The 19,228-nt window shown below is 41.5% G+C and overlaps 1 protein-coding gene across 4 annotated transcripts in view; it reads left to right on the plus strand.

Moving 5' to 3' along the window:
* Window positions 1–2,788: 2,788 nt before the first annotated feature.
* The window catches only part of LOC107858562 (la-related protein 1C), a 19,646-nt gene continuing 3,206 nt past the window's right edge, over window positions 2,789–19,228 (plus strand). Inside the window, exons 1-5 of one of the 4 annotated variants that reach the window (XM_016703293.2) lie at window positions 2,792–3,446; window positions 3,558–3,685; window positions 3,916–4,495; window positions 4,580–4,724; window positions 4,829–4,919. In XM_016703293.2, the coding sequence (XP_016558779.2) occupies window positions 3,218–3,446; window positions 3,558–3,685; window positions 3,916–4,495; window positions 4,580–4,724; window positions 4,829–4,919 (1,173 nt within the window). In that variant the 5' untranslated portion in view covers window positions 2,792–3,217. Of the gene's footprint in view, window positions 3,686–3,915; window positions 4,496–4,579; window positions 4,725–4,828; window positions 4,920–19,228 lie in introns of all 4 variants that reach the window. The other 3 variants (XM_047406303.1, XM_016703291.2, XM_016703292.2) reach the window with 3 other exon arrangements.

Below are 19,228 nucleotides of genomic sequence, written 5' to 3' on the forward strand. Positions count from 1 at the left end.
AATGGAGCTTTAGTACCCTAAAAGAAAGAGAATATATACATCCCGAACAACAGAAAGTTGCTGTAAAATATAATTACTGGGATTATATGAAAAGCTTTGATAAGGTTTTCTTATGTGAGAATCTTGAGAGATCTTATTCATGGTTTGTGAAAATATGTGCAAATGTGCACAAACAAAGCATACCAAATTGGTTTGCTAAATGGTGAATCTTGCATGGTCTCTCACCAAAGATATTGCCTGAGCCATTTAAAAGTTTGTACAAGGACTGGATAGAAGTATCATCAATACTTCTAAAAATGCAAAAAGATAATACATATTTTGAAGGAATATCTATGATGTATTTCTTTATTAAATTTTTGATTCCGTGGATCTTGAAGTAGTCCATAGAGGTAAAATCAATGACTTATAATTTACCATGTTTAATGCGGGTTTATTATACAAAATTTTGGAGTAAATTAAACCAGCAAACCGATGACAGTAATGTCCATAGTCAACAACTAATTAAATCAATAAAGATGTCTGTTGCAAAATATAGGCAGCAAAAAGAAATGGAGTCTTCTCATGAACAGAAAAAGCTTAGTCCTTTCAAGAACATCACTAGAAAGCTTCAAATGAAGAAGGGCACAATGACCAAAGCTGAGATTTTGGCATCCTATATGGAAGAAGTCAAAAAAGATTTATTAAAAAATCTTGATCAGGAGTACACTTCAGATATGTCCATTTCTTCTGCAGGGGATTGCTTGGCTGGTGAGTCGCAAGATGTTCAGAGTGATGAAGAAATAGATCTAGATGACTATTTGCAAAAATTCCAAAAAACCATGGAAGAATTTTCAACACTACAAAAAACAAAGGGAAAAAATGACATAAGAATATAGAGGGTCCCCCGCCAATGTTGAAATTATTAGCTATGATGGCAGACAAAATGGAAGCAGCTTAATAAAAAAGCAAAAGTCATTTGTGAATAGTAATGGACACAGCTTTTTGAAAAAGTAAGGGTCGTTTATAAATAATAAAAGCCAATTGTGAATAGTAAGGATCATTTCTTGTTTTGTCTTTTGTATAGAGCATCCATTATATAAGGAGCTTATTTTCATTTTTTAGAAATAGGTTTTTAGAACCACTACTCTCTCTCTACTACTACTCTCTCTCTCTTGTAATATATATCTTGGTTTGAAATAAAAGCTTTTGGTTATGAGCACAATCCATCCAGATTAAGGTTATTTTTAAATTTCTGCATTTTAATTTTAATTTAAACTTTATTATCTCTAGCCTATGATGGGCTAAATTTTAAGTGTTGAACTATAGCAAAATATGTTATATGTATAATGACATCTTGTTATTAATAAGAATTGTAAACGTTCATTGTTGCAGAGGTCTGTATGTTAAGATATTGCAGTTATGAGTCCAATCTTGGCATTTATACCGGATGTCCCTGTAAAGGCCGATTAGCCAAGTGGGTGTGAAGGGCTGTAATTGGGACTTGGTTTAAGATTTGACTCATAACCAAGGTTAACTAACATATAGTAAAGGTACCTAGTGCTACAGTGAAGTGATCCGATTAATAATTATAGTAAAGGTACCTAGTGCTACAGTGAAACGATTATAATATGTTATTGATTTATGTGATGGATATTTTTTTAGCGAGAGGGAGTCACTCATATGGTCAAAAGGTTTTAAAATTGGGAGAATACTTACAAAAATACCTGAAGTTTGACCGAATTACCAGTGAACATACTGAACTTTGAGGGGGTCCTATTACCTCCAGGTTTTTTTTTTTCGTATTTTAATGGCATATTTCTACCACTTGGCCCATTGCGTGTTAGTCACGCGCATTGAGCGCGTGAAACTATTAAAAAACGTTAAAAACGCCTCTTCTTTTTTTGCCAAACAACCCCTAAATTTTCTAATTTTGTAAAGTTTTATATTTTATATTTATTTTTTCATTCTTCTCTCTTCTCTTCTATCTTCTTTCTTTATTCTCTCCCACAATGGAGTAGTCAACAATGGTTGCTCCATTATTGAATTGAAATTGAACATAATTTCATCACACACATACACATCCAAATGGTTATATTCAACACACTCAATTCAATTACATTAATTTGTTTCAATTTCAACACACACCCCAAATGAGTCATCTTCAATTCCATCAAAATGACAAAATTTAACCCACCATTGCCACTACCAACAAACCATTATTGATCAGCCACCAACTAAGGGTAAAAATAAAAAAAGAAAATCCACTAAGAGAGGGAAAAAATTGTTCATCGAAACTATAAGCAAATTTCAATAATTCTTGAAGAAAGTTTTCAATTTGAAACTTTGAATAATTTCAAATTCAAATTCAATTTCATACTTGAATTCAAATTCAATTTCCAGTTTTCAATTTTCAGTTTCATTGCGTTCAATGTGCCACATGTTGTGTTGAATGGTCGGAAATTTGAATTTTCAGTTTTTTGAATTTGAAATTTGTAATTGACTCAATGAAATTATTTGGAATTTGATTTGTAGAAGGAATTTGAGTTGTGGAATCTTTAATATGGTTATAATAGTGAAAAAATGTTGAAAAGTGATAAAATGGAGAAGACAAAGCGCGTGTACTACACTTTCGACGTCAAAATTGGGTATAACTTTGCGGGGAACAATTAATTCCACTTTAAAAAAGTTTTGAAACTTAGTTCCACTTAAAAAAGTATAAATGTGTAATAGGACCCCGCAAAATTTAATATGGTCAATTGATAATTGGATCAACTTTAAATATTTTATCCCTTTTAAATTTTTTTGATGAGTTAGAAAGATTTACGTGACAAAAGGTTAAGCAGAAGTAGCACTTTACAACGAGAGCATTTCCAATTGTGAATCAACATCCACCCTGCTAAGCAAAGAAAAAAAAGTACACACACACAGGGAGGAAAGAAAAGAAAACACGCCTCTCTTTTGGCGCTGTGTTGAGCCGACTAGTCGATCGCCCAAATCATCTCTTTGATTTTACATTTATCGATCCTAATGCTAAAATTTGTCACTCTCTCCCTGAAGAAAATTTTGATCCATTCAATATTTTGTTTATTTTTTATTTGTTTTATTAAGGAATCGTCAATCAACTAACGGATTTTAAATTGAAGTATAGAGACTAACTGAGAGAGATTTAGGGAGATCACTTTTGATTTTTTGGTTTCAATTCGATACAAACAAATAAGCAAACCCTAGTTTAGTTTTGATGGCTACACCTACTATTAACCATCATCATTCTCACTGGAATACTACCACCTCCGACACACAGCGATCATCAGCCGGCCGTGACGTTTCCTCTTCTTGGACGCAGGTTGTTTGCAGTGGCGAATCAGAATCTACTGTTGAGGTGACCTCTTCTTCACCTCCTCCTCCTCCAGCGTCTGTTGAGCAAGTTGTTGTTCACTCCACTGATTGTGAACAAGTGTCGACAGCAGGTAGTGCGTCTTCGTTATCAGCAGAAGGTGCTGCTACACAAGTTCAGGTTGAAAGCTCCGATAGTAATGGGGCTAAAAAACTGGCTTGGAATAAACCCTCGAATGGTGCAGGTGGTGTTAGTCCTGTAATGGGTGCTGTATCTTGGCCTGCTCTCTCCGAGTCCACTAAGGCTTCACCTAAATCCTCTTCTGATGATTCACTCAAAGATCTCTCTGGCGGACCGCTTTCTCTATCACAGGTTATTCCTCAATGCTCTTAACCGATTTTTTGGAACGGAACCCTTTTAAAAGGCGTACTAATTGTTGTTGTTTTTGCTCTATCTGCCGAGTGACTTGATTCTCGTTCTATTGTCCTATGTCTTGATCATTTATTGTCTGCTTATCACATGCTAGAGTAACTTGTATATAAATTAATAACTTCAGACTGGTTCCAGAAGCTCATTCATATGTAAATGTGTGGATTATATAGGGCACCGGAATGGCATCAGCTTCTCATACGCAAGCTAATACTAAAAACGTGAACCCTAATACAATGTTGAACCATGTTGTGCCCAGCCGCCAAAGGTCCATGAAGCGCGGTGGTGGCAATTCAAACCATAATAATGTGTCAGCAAACAGTGGCTTTTCTCAGCAAAAGGAACAGGATTTAGAGGTGGGAACAGTCAATAATTCTGGAAAGCCTGGTAATTGTGGTGTTGGGTCTTCTTCAAGGGATAATAGTCATAGGGATGGTGGTCAATGGGGATTTCAATCACATGGTGGAAATGACCACCAACATCAACGAAATACAAATAGGAGAGGCAATGTTGGTCCACACTCCCGTGGAGATGGCACTTATCATCATGGTTATGGGGGTAGGCGTGATCAGGAACGTCGGAATCAAGATTGGAAACCCCACAGAAGTTGGGGGAATAGGGATTCACACATGGAGCCGCAGAGAGGTCCAGCTAGGCCATTCCTGGGGGGCCCACCTCATCCATCTCCGCCTCCACCTTTTATACCTACGCCCATGCCTGGGCAGCCCTATCGAACACCCATGGTTTATTCTGGTGAGATGTGTTACTTCTCGAGATCTTTCTCTGAATTACTAAACTCCACTTCATCTCTCTACTGATACTTCAACCACCATGCAGAAGTTCCACCTTTATTTTATTTTCCAGGTCCATTCCCTGATCCAGTCAGAATGCCTATGCTTTCTCCCGTGCCACCTGTCTTCCTTCATGTTCCAGATCCCCAGTTGCACACTAGAATAGTGAACCAGATAGATTATTATTTCAGGTAGATACTTATTTGTTCTATTTGCTTGTTAATTGCTCTTATTTAGTAACTGCCTTAACTGCATTGGTATTCTAAATTCTTCTTATCACTATATTTTATTTCAGTAATGAGAATTTAATTAAGGACACATTCTTGCGACAAAACATGGATGAACATGGATGGGTTCCGGTTACGCTAATAGCAGGCTTCAAGAAAGTGAGTTGGTTGGAGTATTTTTTTAACCCTTAGTTCATGAAAAATATTTTCAGGTGTATTAGTAGCTCATCCTCTTGAAAAGGCATCTTCACACATTAATTCCTGTTATTGTTGGTAACTGTTAACAATGTTGCTCAAGCCTAATGTATGGCCCTAGCTCCTTTTTTATGGGTTAGAAAACACCAATGGTATCTTTTCCTCAAACAGGGAGAGAAAGAGGAGGTCCTGAAATGATGTTTTTGTACTTATTCCTTCTCTCTTTGTACTTTTTTCTGGAGCAAAGGTGAGCCTCCTTAGTTTTCTGTAGCAGTTTGTTTTCGAGGTTTTTAGGTTATCCTCAAGATTTGGTAAAAGCATAATAGAATTTGTCATAATAACACTTAGTTGAGCGTAAAATAAGTGGGAGAGATCCATACACTTAGCCAACAAAAACACAGCGGGAGGAGCCAGTGTAGCGAGTAGTTCATTTCAGTGGTGGGTCTCTCTCTCTCTAATTCTCTCTCTCTTACATTGTTGCTTTCTCTCTTTTTTTTGGGACAACGATAGTACTCTATATAGATTAATAGGTGTACTATACCAAAGATGTGTAGTCCTAAGTTAGACTATTACATAATATAAAAACTTTCTTCCCATGATATTTCTTACCTATTATATAAAATATCAAAAATATCTTTTGTTTGTACTACGTTTTCATGAACACCGAAAATAGTGAAGAGCTACACAGTGCATCTTCAGCTTCTGAATGTTGCATTGCTTGTCCTCAAAACACCTCTGAATTCTCTCTTTCCAAATAGTCCATCAAATACATGTTGGCTATGTTGCTCGGACTCGGGTGCAAATTCGAGAGTCAGATTCGTCAAAATTTAAATTTTTAGAGTCGGGAGTGTGAATCCGAGCATGGATACGGGTGTGGGGATTCGGCTAAAAGAAATTCGGCTAAAAGAAGTTCAATATAAGTTTAGGACTTAGGAATAGATATAGTATTTTATTATTTTAGTTACTTTTACTTTCTCAATTACTATTTTATGTGTCACAAGTTGTGACTCCTGACTCAAATTAATAAAGGGATATGGAACATTGTACAATGTAGATAGTAGAGTATAATTTTTCATTAAAAGAATAAAGAATGATGACTCTTTCTTCCCCAAAGAGTCAAAACATTCTTTGCTCCTATGGTTTTCCAAGATGACGACGTCTTTTGCCTTCCAAATTACAGCCGCCGGTCGGTGTTTTCCTCTCTTCTTTGGCTTTAAACATTAAGCAACAAATATATATATCAAGAGGAAAAGCTAAAAAGGAGACAAAGGTAAGGCATAAATTTGTTTTATTTTTATTTTAAGAAATCGAATTTTCAATTTCCCCCCCAAAATTTGCTCTTGATTTTGGTCAAAGTATCCGGATGCGTTTGACTAAATCTGAGACACACCCTACATCCGCACCAGCGTCGTGTTGAGACGGGTTTGGCGGTGAAACTGAAGAGTCCGTGCAATATAGCATGCTGGGACAACCCTCCATCTCTCCTTCTAATTGGACAAAAGCCCTTCTCTCCCTCAGCTGTCATGCAACCCGTTTGTGTTTCGATCCCACCTGATTCCCCTCAGTTTAATGAAAATTCTCCAGATCTGTTGTGTCCATTTGCAGTGTAAAAAGAGATGATTGACTGTCTCTGCTTGTTCCTTAGACAAATACCATCTGGGACATAAGTTAAATCCCTTAATTTTAACTTTTCCGGTGTCAGTACGGCTTCATTGGCCACCAGCCAAGAGAAGCAAGCTACTTTCAATTGAATCTTCACTTTCCAGATCACTTTCCATAGCCAGAAACCCACTTGATTATTTACTTCGCTCAAAATCTTGTAAGCATCTACCACTTCAAAATTCCTTGAGAGTTTCCTTGCCATACCAAAGTATCTGCATTTTCAGTGACCCCCTTAAACTGATTTAGTAGAAGAGAATTGTTCTGCTTGCTGATATTCTTCAGACCAAGACCAAGACCCCCCTGCTGGTTGCTAAGGGTTGGCACTTCCCACTTCACAAGATTATAGCCTCTCTTGTTACCTTGCTATAAAAAGGATCTCCGCACCTTGTTGAAACTTTTTCTCAATGCTCTTTGGTATAGGGAAAAGGCTCTTCATGTAATTTGGGAGTCTATCAAGTACTGACTTGGTAAGAGTCAATCTTCCACCTAGTGAGGAAGACTATTCAAGTTCGTTTGTTGTGCTTTATTGAAGGTAAGTGCCAGTTGCCCTGACACTGACGATTGGTGCGTAGAACCCCTTAAAGTGGAATACACCCCATTGGCCCTAGCCCAAACACCATCAACTCCCTAGTCCCCCAAACTATGCAACATCTACAAAACAAAACAAGGTTAAAAAGATCACTAAATTAAATTAGTAGGAAAGTGGGATGGAGAAAAGGATATGTGACTTATTGTAAGCTGTGACTTGAGTGTGTCCATTAGTATTGGATGAAAGCCTTATCATTGAAAGTACCCCTTCATCCTTAACCAGAGGTGTCGGATTTGAATCCCCCTAGATATGGAGTCGCCGTTGTTAGGGAGCGCTTTACTCCCCAATGTGGGACTTCTCGACCCGAATTCAGATTTAGTCGGGCTCCATTGTGGGTACCAGACACCGAGTGGAAAACCAAAAAAATAAAAATAAAAGAAAGATTTATCATTATACCTGGCATTAAGTAATTGTTGTTGAAATCATTGCTTCCTAGTGCTGCTTCTTTGCTAAAAAAAATTTCTCTATTATATTTGTTTGTATAAAGAATACTTCTGTATCTGCAATTACAATGAATCAAATTAAACTTCAACATCTAGACATATAAATGCATAGTATATTGATAGGCGAATTACTTACAAATAAACTATGGTAAAACTTTGTTATTCTCTCCATTTCCAAGTCAAGTCAGGTTCCACCCTCGATCAAACCAAGCTTCAACCACTCTTGCTTGGCATAAGAGTGTAAATGTCCGGGAACAATTGTTGTACTACACCTTTTCCAATCCACTTATCTTTCCCGACGGAGTTCTTCATACCATTCCCACTTTTCGTCATGTATTGTTCCTCATCTTTGGCCATAAATACCTGATGGATCTCAAAACACCGCAACTATAGTGAGTGATTACTAGGTTTGTGGTCCAACTACCCTCTTCCCCTGTTCCCCATATTCCTTCCTATTAATTTTCTTCAAAAAATTGCAATAGAAAGACATAAGGAAGGTTTGTGATTATTTTTCAATCTTTTCTACTAGGTAATCTAGGATCCTTATGCATGAAGATAATCAATTCGGTTGTTGTGGTCGGACTCTATTATGCAGTCATAGAGTCTTTTCTTTCCCCAAGGGAAGGAGTTCGGAATGACTTTCTCTCGTCCAGTCCATGAAAATGCCCATATTTCTTCCTAATAACTTCTTCCACATAGGTTCTTCCTCTGATGCATATCTCCATAGCCATTTCAGCATCAAACTCTGATTCTGAGCCTTTAAATTCCTTATACCCATTCCTCCCTCTTGCTTGCTTCTTATCATGATATCCCATTTGACTAAATGAACCTTATTTTCATCACTGTTTCCCTGCCAAAAGAAGTTATTTCTTGTAATGTCAATTTATCGCAATACCAGGTGCTGGAAATAAGTCAAATAACATCATATGTGTAGGTAAAGCATCTAGCACACTGTTAATGAGTGTCAACCTCCCTCCCTAGATAGATAGATAATGCATCTTTCCAATTTGCCATTTTCTTATCACATTTCTTTATCACACCACTCAATATTCCCATAGATTTGCTTTTTGCCCCCAGAGGTACACCCAAGTACACCGTAGGTAGTTCTCCTACTTCCCCTCCTAGAATGAAAGCTAGCATTTGTATCTCCTCCACTGTATTAACTGGATAGATGAGGCTCTTTCCCGAGTTAATATGAAGCCCTGAAGTTGTCTCAAAAATGATAAAGATAGCTCTCAATATCGTCAATTGCTCTGAATCAGTATCACAAAAGATCAAAGTGTCATCTACATAATGTAGTCAGATATTTCCATGTTGTCAGCTCTGGAATTTACCTCAAAACCCCCTAATCCAGCCCGTAACTCTAACAGTCTGAAGCATATCATTCATCCCCTCCGTTGCTAATATAAACAAAAAAGGTGACGGTGGCTCAATCCCCTTTAAGAGGAGAAGAAATCTGCTGGTGAACTGTTGATCAAAATTGAGAACTTAATTGCACTGCTGCAATATCTGATCCATCTATTGTGAAAACCCTTCTTCTGTAGAATTCCCAATAGGTAAGCCATATTTAAGTGGTCATAGGCTTTCTGGATATCCATCTTCATAGGACTCTGGGTACTTTGCTTCTTTGCCTAGGCTCCGCATACTCATTTTTTTTTTTTTTTGAAAAATGTACTTGAAGCCTCCACACACTCATTTGCTATGAGTATAGCATCCATGATGTCTGCCCTTTATAAAAGCCATCTGCTGTCCATCAACAAGTCTATGGATCACCTTCTTCAACCTCTCAGCTAACAATTTGGTTGTGATTTTATATACACTACCAATCAAACCAATAGGCCTAAAATCATTTAGTTCCACAGCTCCCACCTTCTTTGGTGTAAGTGTCACAAAGGTGGCATTAAAGCTTTTCTTAAACACTTCATGGTCATGAAAATTCCGAATAGCAGCAATTACATCTGAACTAGTAATATCCCACCCTTTGATAAAGAAAATCATAGTAATCAAACTTCCACCTTTTGATAAGGATTAGCACCCTTTGGAGCTAATCTGGAAAGTCAAACTTCCACCCAAAATTGTTTGCTTCAGCTGGACAGCAATGCATGAAGCCAGTTTGACACAAGAAAACCTTGCAAGGAGGAAGATTCAGATTGTGAATAGATGCTACATGTGTAACAAAGAAGCAGAAACTCATAGCCATCTGTATTTGCACTGCCCTGTGCAGCAGATTTATGGCACATGTTCCTCGCCCTTTTTGGTCTCAGATGGGTAATGCCCAACACTATCAGGGAAGTTTTCGATTGTTGGAGCCACTGGAAAGTTGACAGCACCACCAAAAAGATTTGGAAGATGATACCAGCTGCCATCTTATGGACTATCTGGAATGAAAGAAATAGAAGATGTTTTGATGTCCTCTCAACTAGCCAATATATGCTCGAAACTGAATGTCTTTTGTATATATATAGTTGGTTTTTTTTGTCCCCAATGGATTCCCCTGATAGCTTTTCAGATTTTGTTTGCTCTATGGTTGTGTGCTAGAGCTAACATACTTGTGCTCACTCTTTTGTAACTACTTTGCATTACTGGATGCCATGAATGGAATCAATTACTTCATCTAAAAAATTTCATAGTACATATAACCATCAGGCCCTGGTGCTTTATCACCTGCACAAGACTTAACAGTTTCCAGAATACAACTTTTCATAGTAGTTGACAATATCCTTTTAAATCATCTACCCTCACAATTTCCTTCCTCTTCACAGCAACCTTGTCAATGTTGTTCATTATTTTATGAGCATTAACGAATTTGGTATTCCTATCCCCTTGTGTTAGCCATAAAGCCCTCGATCTCTGCCTCCGAGCTACCTCTTCATGCTTTGCTATATTTTCAAATTCTATCATCAGAGAGAAATCCTATCTGCAATCTCAGCCTCGGACAATAGTCTCTGCTCCTCAATTTGACATATAACGTTTTGTTTCTGTCTGCACAGGTTGCCTTGAGAAGATCTACTCCATCCCTTCAATTTCTCCTTCAGAGCTCTGAGTTTATATGCCAGGATATAGTCAGGTCTTCCTGAACAACTAAAAGAGTCCCACCAATCTTTTAGTACATCAAGCTGCCAATTCTCAAACTTGAAATATGATTTTGATGTTCCCAATTCCCACGGTGATGTAACAGTGGTGAATGATCTGAAGTTACTCTATGTAGAATGGACTGCATGATATTCCTGAAACTTACATCCCAATCTTATTAAAAATATCATGTCTAACTGCAGTTGTATGGTTCACTCCTCTTTTTCATGTTTAGTTCCTCCCATCAAAGCCAAATCCACTAGTCCCATATCTTCAATGAAATCAGAGAAATCTGTCATTGATTTTGTAGTTCTGGTTCCCTTCTTCTCCGATGGAAATCTAGTAGTTTTAAAGTACCCACGGCCCATTGAACAGACCTTTAGCTGTTGCAACCCCCCCAAGTTCCTTTAAGATACCACCTCTCATCCCACTAGCCTCCAATTGTGCAAAATCAGTCCACCTATTCCCCCATAATTCGTTGATTATCTCCTTTATGTACCTTTGTTATTTGGTCTCTTGAAAAGCAGACTATATTGGGCTTCCAAGTGAGAATTAGATTCTTCACCAAACTTCTGTTCTTTACACAATTTAGCCGCCTCGCGTTCTAAGAAACTATATTGAGCTTCATTAATCTTTAATGGCCCCTGCTTCTAGTCCCATTACTCATAAAACTACTACCCATATCCAAACCTTTCAATTCATTTATCCCTTTCGGCCTGGGAATTGTTAGAACTTGACTCGTCCCTTTGTTTACTTGTCTCTGCCCATCTATCTTCAAGAGAAGCTCCTGTGCTATTGTATCGTATGTTCTGCGTTGTGCGGACTCTTCGGTTTTGCCGCCGAACCTGTCTCGATGTGTTGCTAGTGCAGTGCGGGGTGTGTCTCGGATTCGGTCAAACGGATCCGGATACTTTGACCAAAACCAAGAACGAATTTGGGGGGGAGGGGGACTGAGATTCAATTTCTTAAAATAAAACAAATTTACGCCCTACCTTTGTCTCCTTTTTAGCTTTTCCTCTTGATATATGTTTTTGTTGCTTAATGTTTCTAGCCAAAACATAGAAAAAGTCTGACCGTCGGCTGTAGTTTGGAAGGCAGAAGACGTCGCATCGTCTTGGAAACAACTAGATGAGCAAAGGAAGTCTTGACTCTTTGAGGAAGAAAGAATCTTTATTCTTTTAATTTTTGAAACCGATTCTTTATTCTTTTAATTAAAAATTATACTCCACTGTGTATATTGTACAATGTTACATATCCCTTTATTTATTTGAGTTGGGAGTCACAACTTGTGACTCGTAAGTGGACATATGTCAAGGAAAATAGTAATTGAAAAAATAAAAGTAATTGGAAAAGCAACTAAAATAATAAAATACCGTATCTATTCCTATGTCCTAAACCGATATTTAATTTCTTTTAGCCAAATCCCCACACCCGTATCCATGCTCGAATTTGCACCCCCAAATGTTAGAATTTAAATTTTGACGAATCCGACTCGCGGATCCACGCCCGAGTCCGAGAAACATAGATTGTATCACATCCTTGAAAATCTGCTCCGAACTCGTCTCTCATCTTAAGAATATTCTGTTTAATACATTCTGAAATATTTCTGCTGAGTTGCTGTCATCAATAGGTAATTGGATTTTCGAAGGAGTTGCCTCCTTAATTGGATAATCCCTCTCTTCATTCAAACAGTTCTTCATGATAATAAATTCTGTTAGACCGAGACTTCTGCACCACTATATCAGCCATGGAAATTTAATTTTGCACTAAATGTGTCCCAGTGCCTTGCTTGCCACTGCCATGTCTCGCTGGGGGCTTCAAAGTAGGAGTTATCGTGAGTGACTGCAATTCTGTTTCCTGTAAGCTGAGTTTGATTGAATCAATTTCTATTGCTACTAGGTCTTTTAGTTGAGCTTCATTATCACACACCTTGTCCCTTATCTGAGTAATTGGGTCTATTTTTGATGGGGCTTGTCTTTTTGGCTACTTTTGATTGCTGAATTAAAAGATCAGTAAGACCTTTAAATGGTCCATTACTGTTGGTACCTCCTCCATGTGCCGTTGGTTTATATTTTCCTTCCTCAAACGACATGCCCATGTGCTCTGGTCTCCTTTCCGTTGTTTCAGACCTCATGTCTCCATCAACATAGGTTGTCAGTGTACCATTGGACAATACCATAACTCTTATCTCCTTTCCGTCCCCTTCACTTTGATACGAATCCAATGCAAGTGATTTCTAAGGGTTGTTTCCTCTGTTTCAACGTTACCACCACATTGATTCCCTATTTCTTCAAAAATCTTCGTAGACCAGAGGTTCAAAGGAATACCTAGCAATCTGATCCACACTAAGTCCATGCTGATCACCTCCGGCCAACATCCAGTGGTTGGATTCCACCATTGAAGTTGCACTTGCGCTTTTGCCAAAACCGTTCGCCCGTCATGATATGTTCTGCAGTTTTCCCCCTATGGAAGTTCGAAAAGAAACTGAGAATCATTCCTGCGGAAAACATTCATCCAAAAGTCTATTTACAAGATTTACAAGCCCATTTCCTCGATACATTCAGAGTGGGGGTCTCCTTTGGGGATTACTAGAACTTCCCAACTAAGAATCTACTCAAAAGATCTGATTGTTGCTTCACTGCTACCCCTGACTAGGAGAACGGCCTCCGCGCTGTTTGTCTCATTGATGAATGTCACAAACTTCTGAGCAATATTCTTCCATCCCTCTTTAAAGGATCTCTCTGGTGTAATAATTATGGATTTATTACCTCCTTGTACTGCTTATGAAGCTGATGTGTGACGCCTCAAAGTTTTGGGGCCTGTTACTCGCCAGGATTGTGCGTGCCAACTAGGCCGCAACCTTGTTAGCTATGCAGGCGGCATGTGCTGAGGGAATATGCTGAAGTCGAAGATGAGGCAAAGGGGCATAACATGAGGCAACAAGCATCTATATATGTTGCATGACATGTCCTAAGGGTGCCAATGTGATTTGGAGAGGGCTTGGTGTGAGCCCAAGGGGGCGGAGGCATGGTGAGGATAATGTGCGGTGTTCGATGTCAGCGCCGTGCCGTTTTGAGCTACAAGTGGAATCTAAGGATTTCGGTTTAGAGAGTTGATATTAAGGGTACCTTATGTATGCTTACCAAGTTTGGGGTCGTTTGGAGTCCGTTTGGATAGGGGCTTGACTTGGCCAAAGTCCAGTGGCATTGTCGTAATTTGCTGATTGGTCCGAAGGCTATAACTCGTTCCGTGTGTATGGGAATGGGGTGAAACTTCATGGAGGTGTGAAGGAAGTCAAGAGAAAGGAGTAGGAACAAGCGGCACCCAATTTGAAGGTCGGATGAATGATCTAAGCCCTTGTATGATTCTCGGGCAAAATGATGTCTAGTGGCGGACATTGGGATTATTTATTTTAAGCATATATAAGGGGGGTATGAATGGTGACAGCCTACCAGCCTCCCCCGGGTGTGTCGACAGATGGCCACCCCAAGTGTGCTGCCTTGAGGGACAACCTCAAGGGCCTGCCTTGGCATGTCAAAGGAATGCGCAAGGTACATAGGGCTTGGGAACCCTATGGGCAACGCAAGGTCGGGTGGACTAGCGTTGGGCGCCCGAAAAGGCTAGAGGTTGGCTATATGAACCGACAAGCCTCGTGGGCTATCTAAATGATGGAAGGATGCCTTCAAGCCGATAGAGCAATCGAGATACTCTCCCCAAGAGACTCGTGAGCTAACTTGTAAGCTTGGTCAAGGTTCAGCCAGGCGAGCAAGGGTCCGTTGGCCTAGACGCGCAGGTTGTGGGGCGACACTGTGCTACGGAAGTGGGATGCAAGTTGTGTGGGCTATGTTTGGCTATGTCATAAGACATGAGAGGGCATATCTAAGAATGTCGCTTGAGACAAAGGCCAAGGATTGAGGGTTGCCCTACTTGGGTGAAGCAAAGGCCAAGTGCACATGCACGAGGCGATGTCAAGCTTGAGGATAGGACTATGCATGCGATGGCAATGCTCAGGCCAAGGCGAGGGACGAGTATGTCCGTAGCCATCCCCAAGAGCGCATATGGATAAGATCCAAGGATTAAAGGTGCGCCAGAAGAGTTGCTTATACGTTGGCCATGTCAGCCGACATATTGAAGGAGCGGCACCAAAGGGGGCAAGCCTCTGAGGCGAGCTTCCCACAGGCACAGGATCGTGCTAAAGACCTGGGAAATAAGGAAGGCTGATCCATAGTTGGGGGAACCATGGGCGCCGCACGGGCAAAATTGTGTGCCGCTGACACGTTGAAAAATGAGCCCATGACAAATGGTATCAAAGCATAGAATTGAGAGCAGATTGTGAATGTTATTGCAGCGATCACGTCAAAGCATAGATTGACATTTATCGTGCTCATGAAGATCGTTTGAGATGATGCTACCTTGTAAAGGGAATTGGTTGTATGTTGAGACGCTTGAGTTAGCTATGTCAACCAAGGCCCATCATTTCAGAATCACGCCATGTCACAGCCGTTGATTCCGCCTTCGTCTGTGTGGGTTGATTCATCTTCGAAGCATCCGAGAGTGATTGAGAGACCTTCAAGGGATGACCTCAAATCAGTGGGTACCGTATGCAGAGGGATTCTATAGAGGCACGTTGGGCCAACAGGTGTGGTCATCGTGCGATGCTGTTTGAGTGGAACCACAAAGTTGGACAATCTGATAGTTGGTGCTCAAATGTCCTTGATTGTGGGGAACCGTTGGTTCGTCAGAAACTCTGTTAGCGGTATGTTGGCAACTATGGTCAGAAGAGAGCATGGACTTGACAAGGACGTCAAGCAAGGTTGGAGAAATGCATCAGAAGCTTGTCAGTCAAGTAGCTTGTTCATGCAAAGCGACGAGCCAGGGTTGTCAGCCATGAAAGAGTCTAGGCTGAGTTAAAGAAGGGGATATGCCGATAAGTCGGGTGGTCAAGAGGATGAGCCATGTCTGCCAGGTCGTGCAGCCATGTTCCAAGTGAGTTGAAGCCGTAGACTATAAATATTGGGCTTGATCGTGCTTAGGTCTTGCCATGGATGCAACCAAGGCATCAAGTTGAGTGTCCACCAAGAAGGTTGGACTTGAGCTTTGCCGAAGGCATGTGAAGGTGTCCGTCTAAAGAAAGTCGGACTCAAGGTTGGAACGACAACCTAGCCACCTAATGGGCTGCGAAGAGTGGCAGGAGAGCCCCTAAACCTAGCCATCCAATGGGTTGCGAGGAGTGGCAGGAGAGTCCCTACAGAAGAGAGCCATGCAGGATGAGTGGGCAGTGAAGCCTACGGCATGGGCAAGCAGAGCTTGCAGTTGCAGAGAGTGCTATGCCAGGCAAGAACCAGGCTAGCACCAAGCGGACCATTGGGCCGCGACAACGTAAAGAAGGACCTGAGTGCAGGCTTCTTTGCGGGAAGATGGGCGTTAAAGTCAGGTGGAGGTAAAGCCATCAGGTGTGTGAGCAGCACGCATAAACCAAACCATTTCATGGAGAGTTGTTGTGCCAAAGTACTATGGGTAAGGAAAGTCGTCAAAGTGGAATTAGCTAAAGCTTTGAAAATGAATTGGGTTCCAAGTTCGAGGATGGGTTCTTTCCAAGAGTAGAAGAGCGGGTCGGAGGCCGCAGATGGGTGAACCAAGGGAGTTCTCGCCATAGGCTATAGGTACGAGGGTACCCCGAACGTTGAAGGACTGCGAAGGGAAAGAGAGAGTTTTGAACGAAGCATCTAATTCACAGAGTAGTGCGCAGATGCCGGCACTTTGAGATAAAAAGTACTTGCCGAAGGGTACGTCCCAAGAGAGTGTGAGGTGCCTATGGGCACGGAGCACACGAGATGCCAGAAGGTGCCATGGTGAAACATGGGTTTCCAAAGGCTGTTGTGAATGATGATTGGGACAGTTCGTAATTTAGGCTACCGCCAGTGACGTCACTCGAGGAAAGAAGATAAGGACCATAAGGGCATGGTTGGCAAAGATGCCACATCGAGGGATGCCTACCTAGCTACGTTGTGCTTAAAAGGCAGAAGTCCAGGAGGGAAGATAGTTGTCTACCAGAGGCAAAGGATCGAAGGGCTAGACATGCCAGGTATGGATGGGCTAGTAGGATCGCCAGGGTGGAAACAGATTCCCGGACAAGATGAAGGCCGTGAGGAGCATGGTGCGGATATGACTTAATGTCACCGCAAAGTTAGTCACCAGAGGGTGCAGGTGTGGAGACACCGTCCGAGCAGAAGTGCGGAGGGCACGCTTGGATAAAACTAGGGGGAGAAGGGCAAGGGGCCTGACTCCATTTTCAAGAAGGAGCTCGCAAGAGTTCCCACACACAAGGATTTGGGGGCCGCGATGTAAATCCCCAAGGGTGCAGACTTCGGGTTGTCGTCGGTGTTGCATGTCATTGAGGACAATGACTACTTCAGGTTTGTGAGGGTGTGACGCCCCAAAGTTTTGGGGCTTGTCACTCGCCAGGATTGTGCGTGCCAACTAGGCCGCAACCTTGTTAGCTATGCAGGCGGCATGTGCTGAGGGAATATGCTGAAGTCGAAGATGAGGCAAAGGGGTATAACATGAGGCAACAAGCATCTATATATGTTGCATGACATGTCCTAAGAGTGCCAATGTGATTTGGAGAGGGCTTGGTGTGAGCCCAACGGGGCGGAGGCATGGTGAGGATAATGTACGGTGTTCGATGTCAGCGCCTTGCCATTTTGAGCTACAAGTGGAATCTAAGGATTTCGGTTTAGAGAGTTGATATTAAGGGTACCTTATGTATGCTTACCAAATTTGGGATCGTTTGGAGTCCGTTTGGATAGGGGCTTGACTTGGCCAAAGTCCAGTGGCATTGTCGTAATTTGTTGATTGGTCCGAAGGCCATAACTCGTTCCGTGTGTATGGGAATGGGGTGAAACTTCATGGAGTTGTGAAGGAAGTCAAGAGAAAGGAGTAGGAACAAACGGCACCCAATTTAAAGGTCGGATGAATGATCTAAGCCCTTGTATGATTCTCGGGCAAAATGATGTCTAGTGGCGGACATTGGGATTATTTATTTTAAGCATAAATAAGGGGGTATGAATGGTGACAGCCTACCAGCCTCCCCCGGGTGTGTTGACAGATGGCCACCCCAAGTGTGCTGCCTTGAGGGACAAACCTCAAGGGCCTGCCTTGGCATGTCAAAGGAATGCGCAAAGTACTCATAGGGCTCGGGAACCCTATGGGCAACACAAGGTCGGGTGACTAGCGTTGGGCGCCCGGAAATGCTAGAGGTTGGCTATATGAACCGACAAGCCCCGTGGGCTATCTAAATGATGGAAGGATGCCTCCAAGCCGATAGAGCAATCGAGATACTCTCCCCAAGAGACTCGTGAGCTAACTTGTAAGCTTGGTCAAGGTTCAGCTAGGCGAGCAAGGGTCCGTTGGCCTAGACGCGTAGTTGTGGGGCGACACTGTGCTACGGAAGTGGGATGCAAGTTGCGTGGGCTATGTTTGGCTATGCCATAAGACATGAGAGGGCATATCTAAGAATGTCGCTTGAGACAAAGGTCAAGGATTGAGGGTTGCCCTACTCGGGCGAAGCAAAGGCCAAGTGCACATGCACGAGGCGATGTCAAGCTTGAGGATAGGACTGTGCATGCGATGGCAATGCTCAGGCCAAGGCGAGGGACGAGTATGTCCGTAGCCATCCCCAGGAGCGCATATGGATGAGATCCAAGGATTAAAGGTGCGCCAGAAGAGTTGCTTATACGTTGGCCATGTCAGCCGACATATTGAAGGAGCGGCACCAAAGGGGGCAAGCCTCTGAGGCGAGCTTCCCACAGGCACAGGATCGTGCTAAAGACTTGGGAAATGAGGAAGGCTGGCCCATAGTTGGGGGAACCATGGGCGCCGCACGGGCAAAATTGTGTGCTGCTGACACGTTGAAAAATGAGCCCGTGACATGATGTACCTACTATTTTCATTGTATTTAAGAGCACAATAAATGTCTGCGAAGTGGTCCTTCATATTCCACCTCTTTACTACCTTCATCTTTTCTTTTGTTGCTACATTGAAAACGGATACCAACCACTTCATGACTTTAATGCTAATGGTGACTTGTCTCATTAAATTTCTACTTTTGTTCGACCCAATCGAACCATATTTCTGATCCTGAATACCTTCTAGTAATATCATAAGATTGAAGCCTGCGTTGTAGTAAATCCTATCTTCCGATTCTTCCCCCATATCTTATTGATTCTTGGCCAGTACTGCCGGAGAAACAACCTCTCTGCCGGTCGTCTGAAACTCACAAAGGACTAATAGCCTGTCTGGCCAAGCTTATTTTATCCCAAAAGTGCTTATTTTCTGTAAAAGAAGTGCGTATTTCAAAAAGTGAGGTGTTTGACCAAAGCTTTTGGGAGAAAAGAAGTGTTTCTATGAAATAGCAGCAGCTGTTTTCTGAAGCTTAAAAAGTAGCTTCTTCTTAAAAGCAACAACAACAACAACAACAACAAACCCAGTGTATTCCCACTTTGTGG

The sequence above is a fragment of the Capsicum annuum genome, chromosome 2 (genome assembly GCF_002878395.1).
Source record: "Capsicum annuum cultivar UCD-10X-F1 chromosome 2, UCD10Xv1.1, whole genome shotgun sequence".
Taxonomy (NCBI): Eukaryota; Viridiplantae; Streptophyta; class Magnoliopsida; order Solanales; family Solanaceae; genus Capsicum; species Capsicum annuum.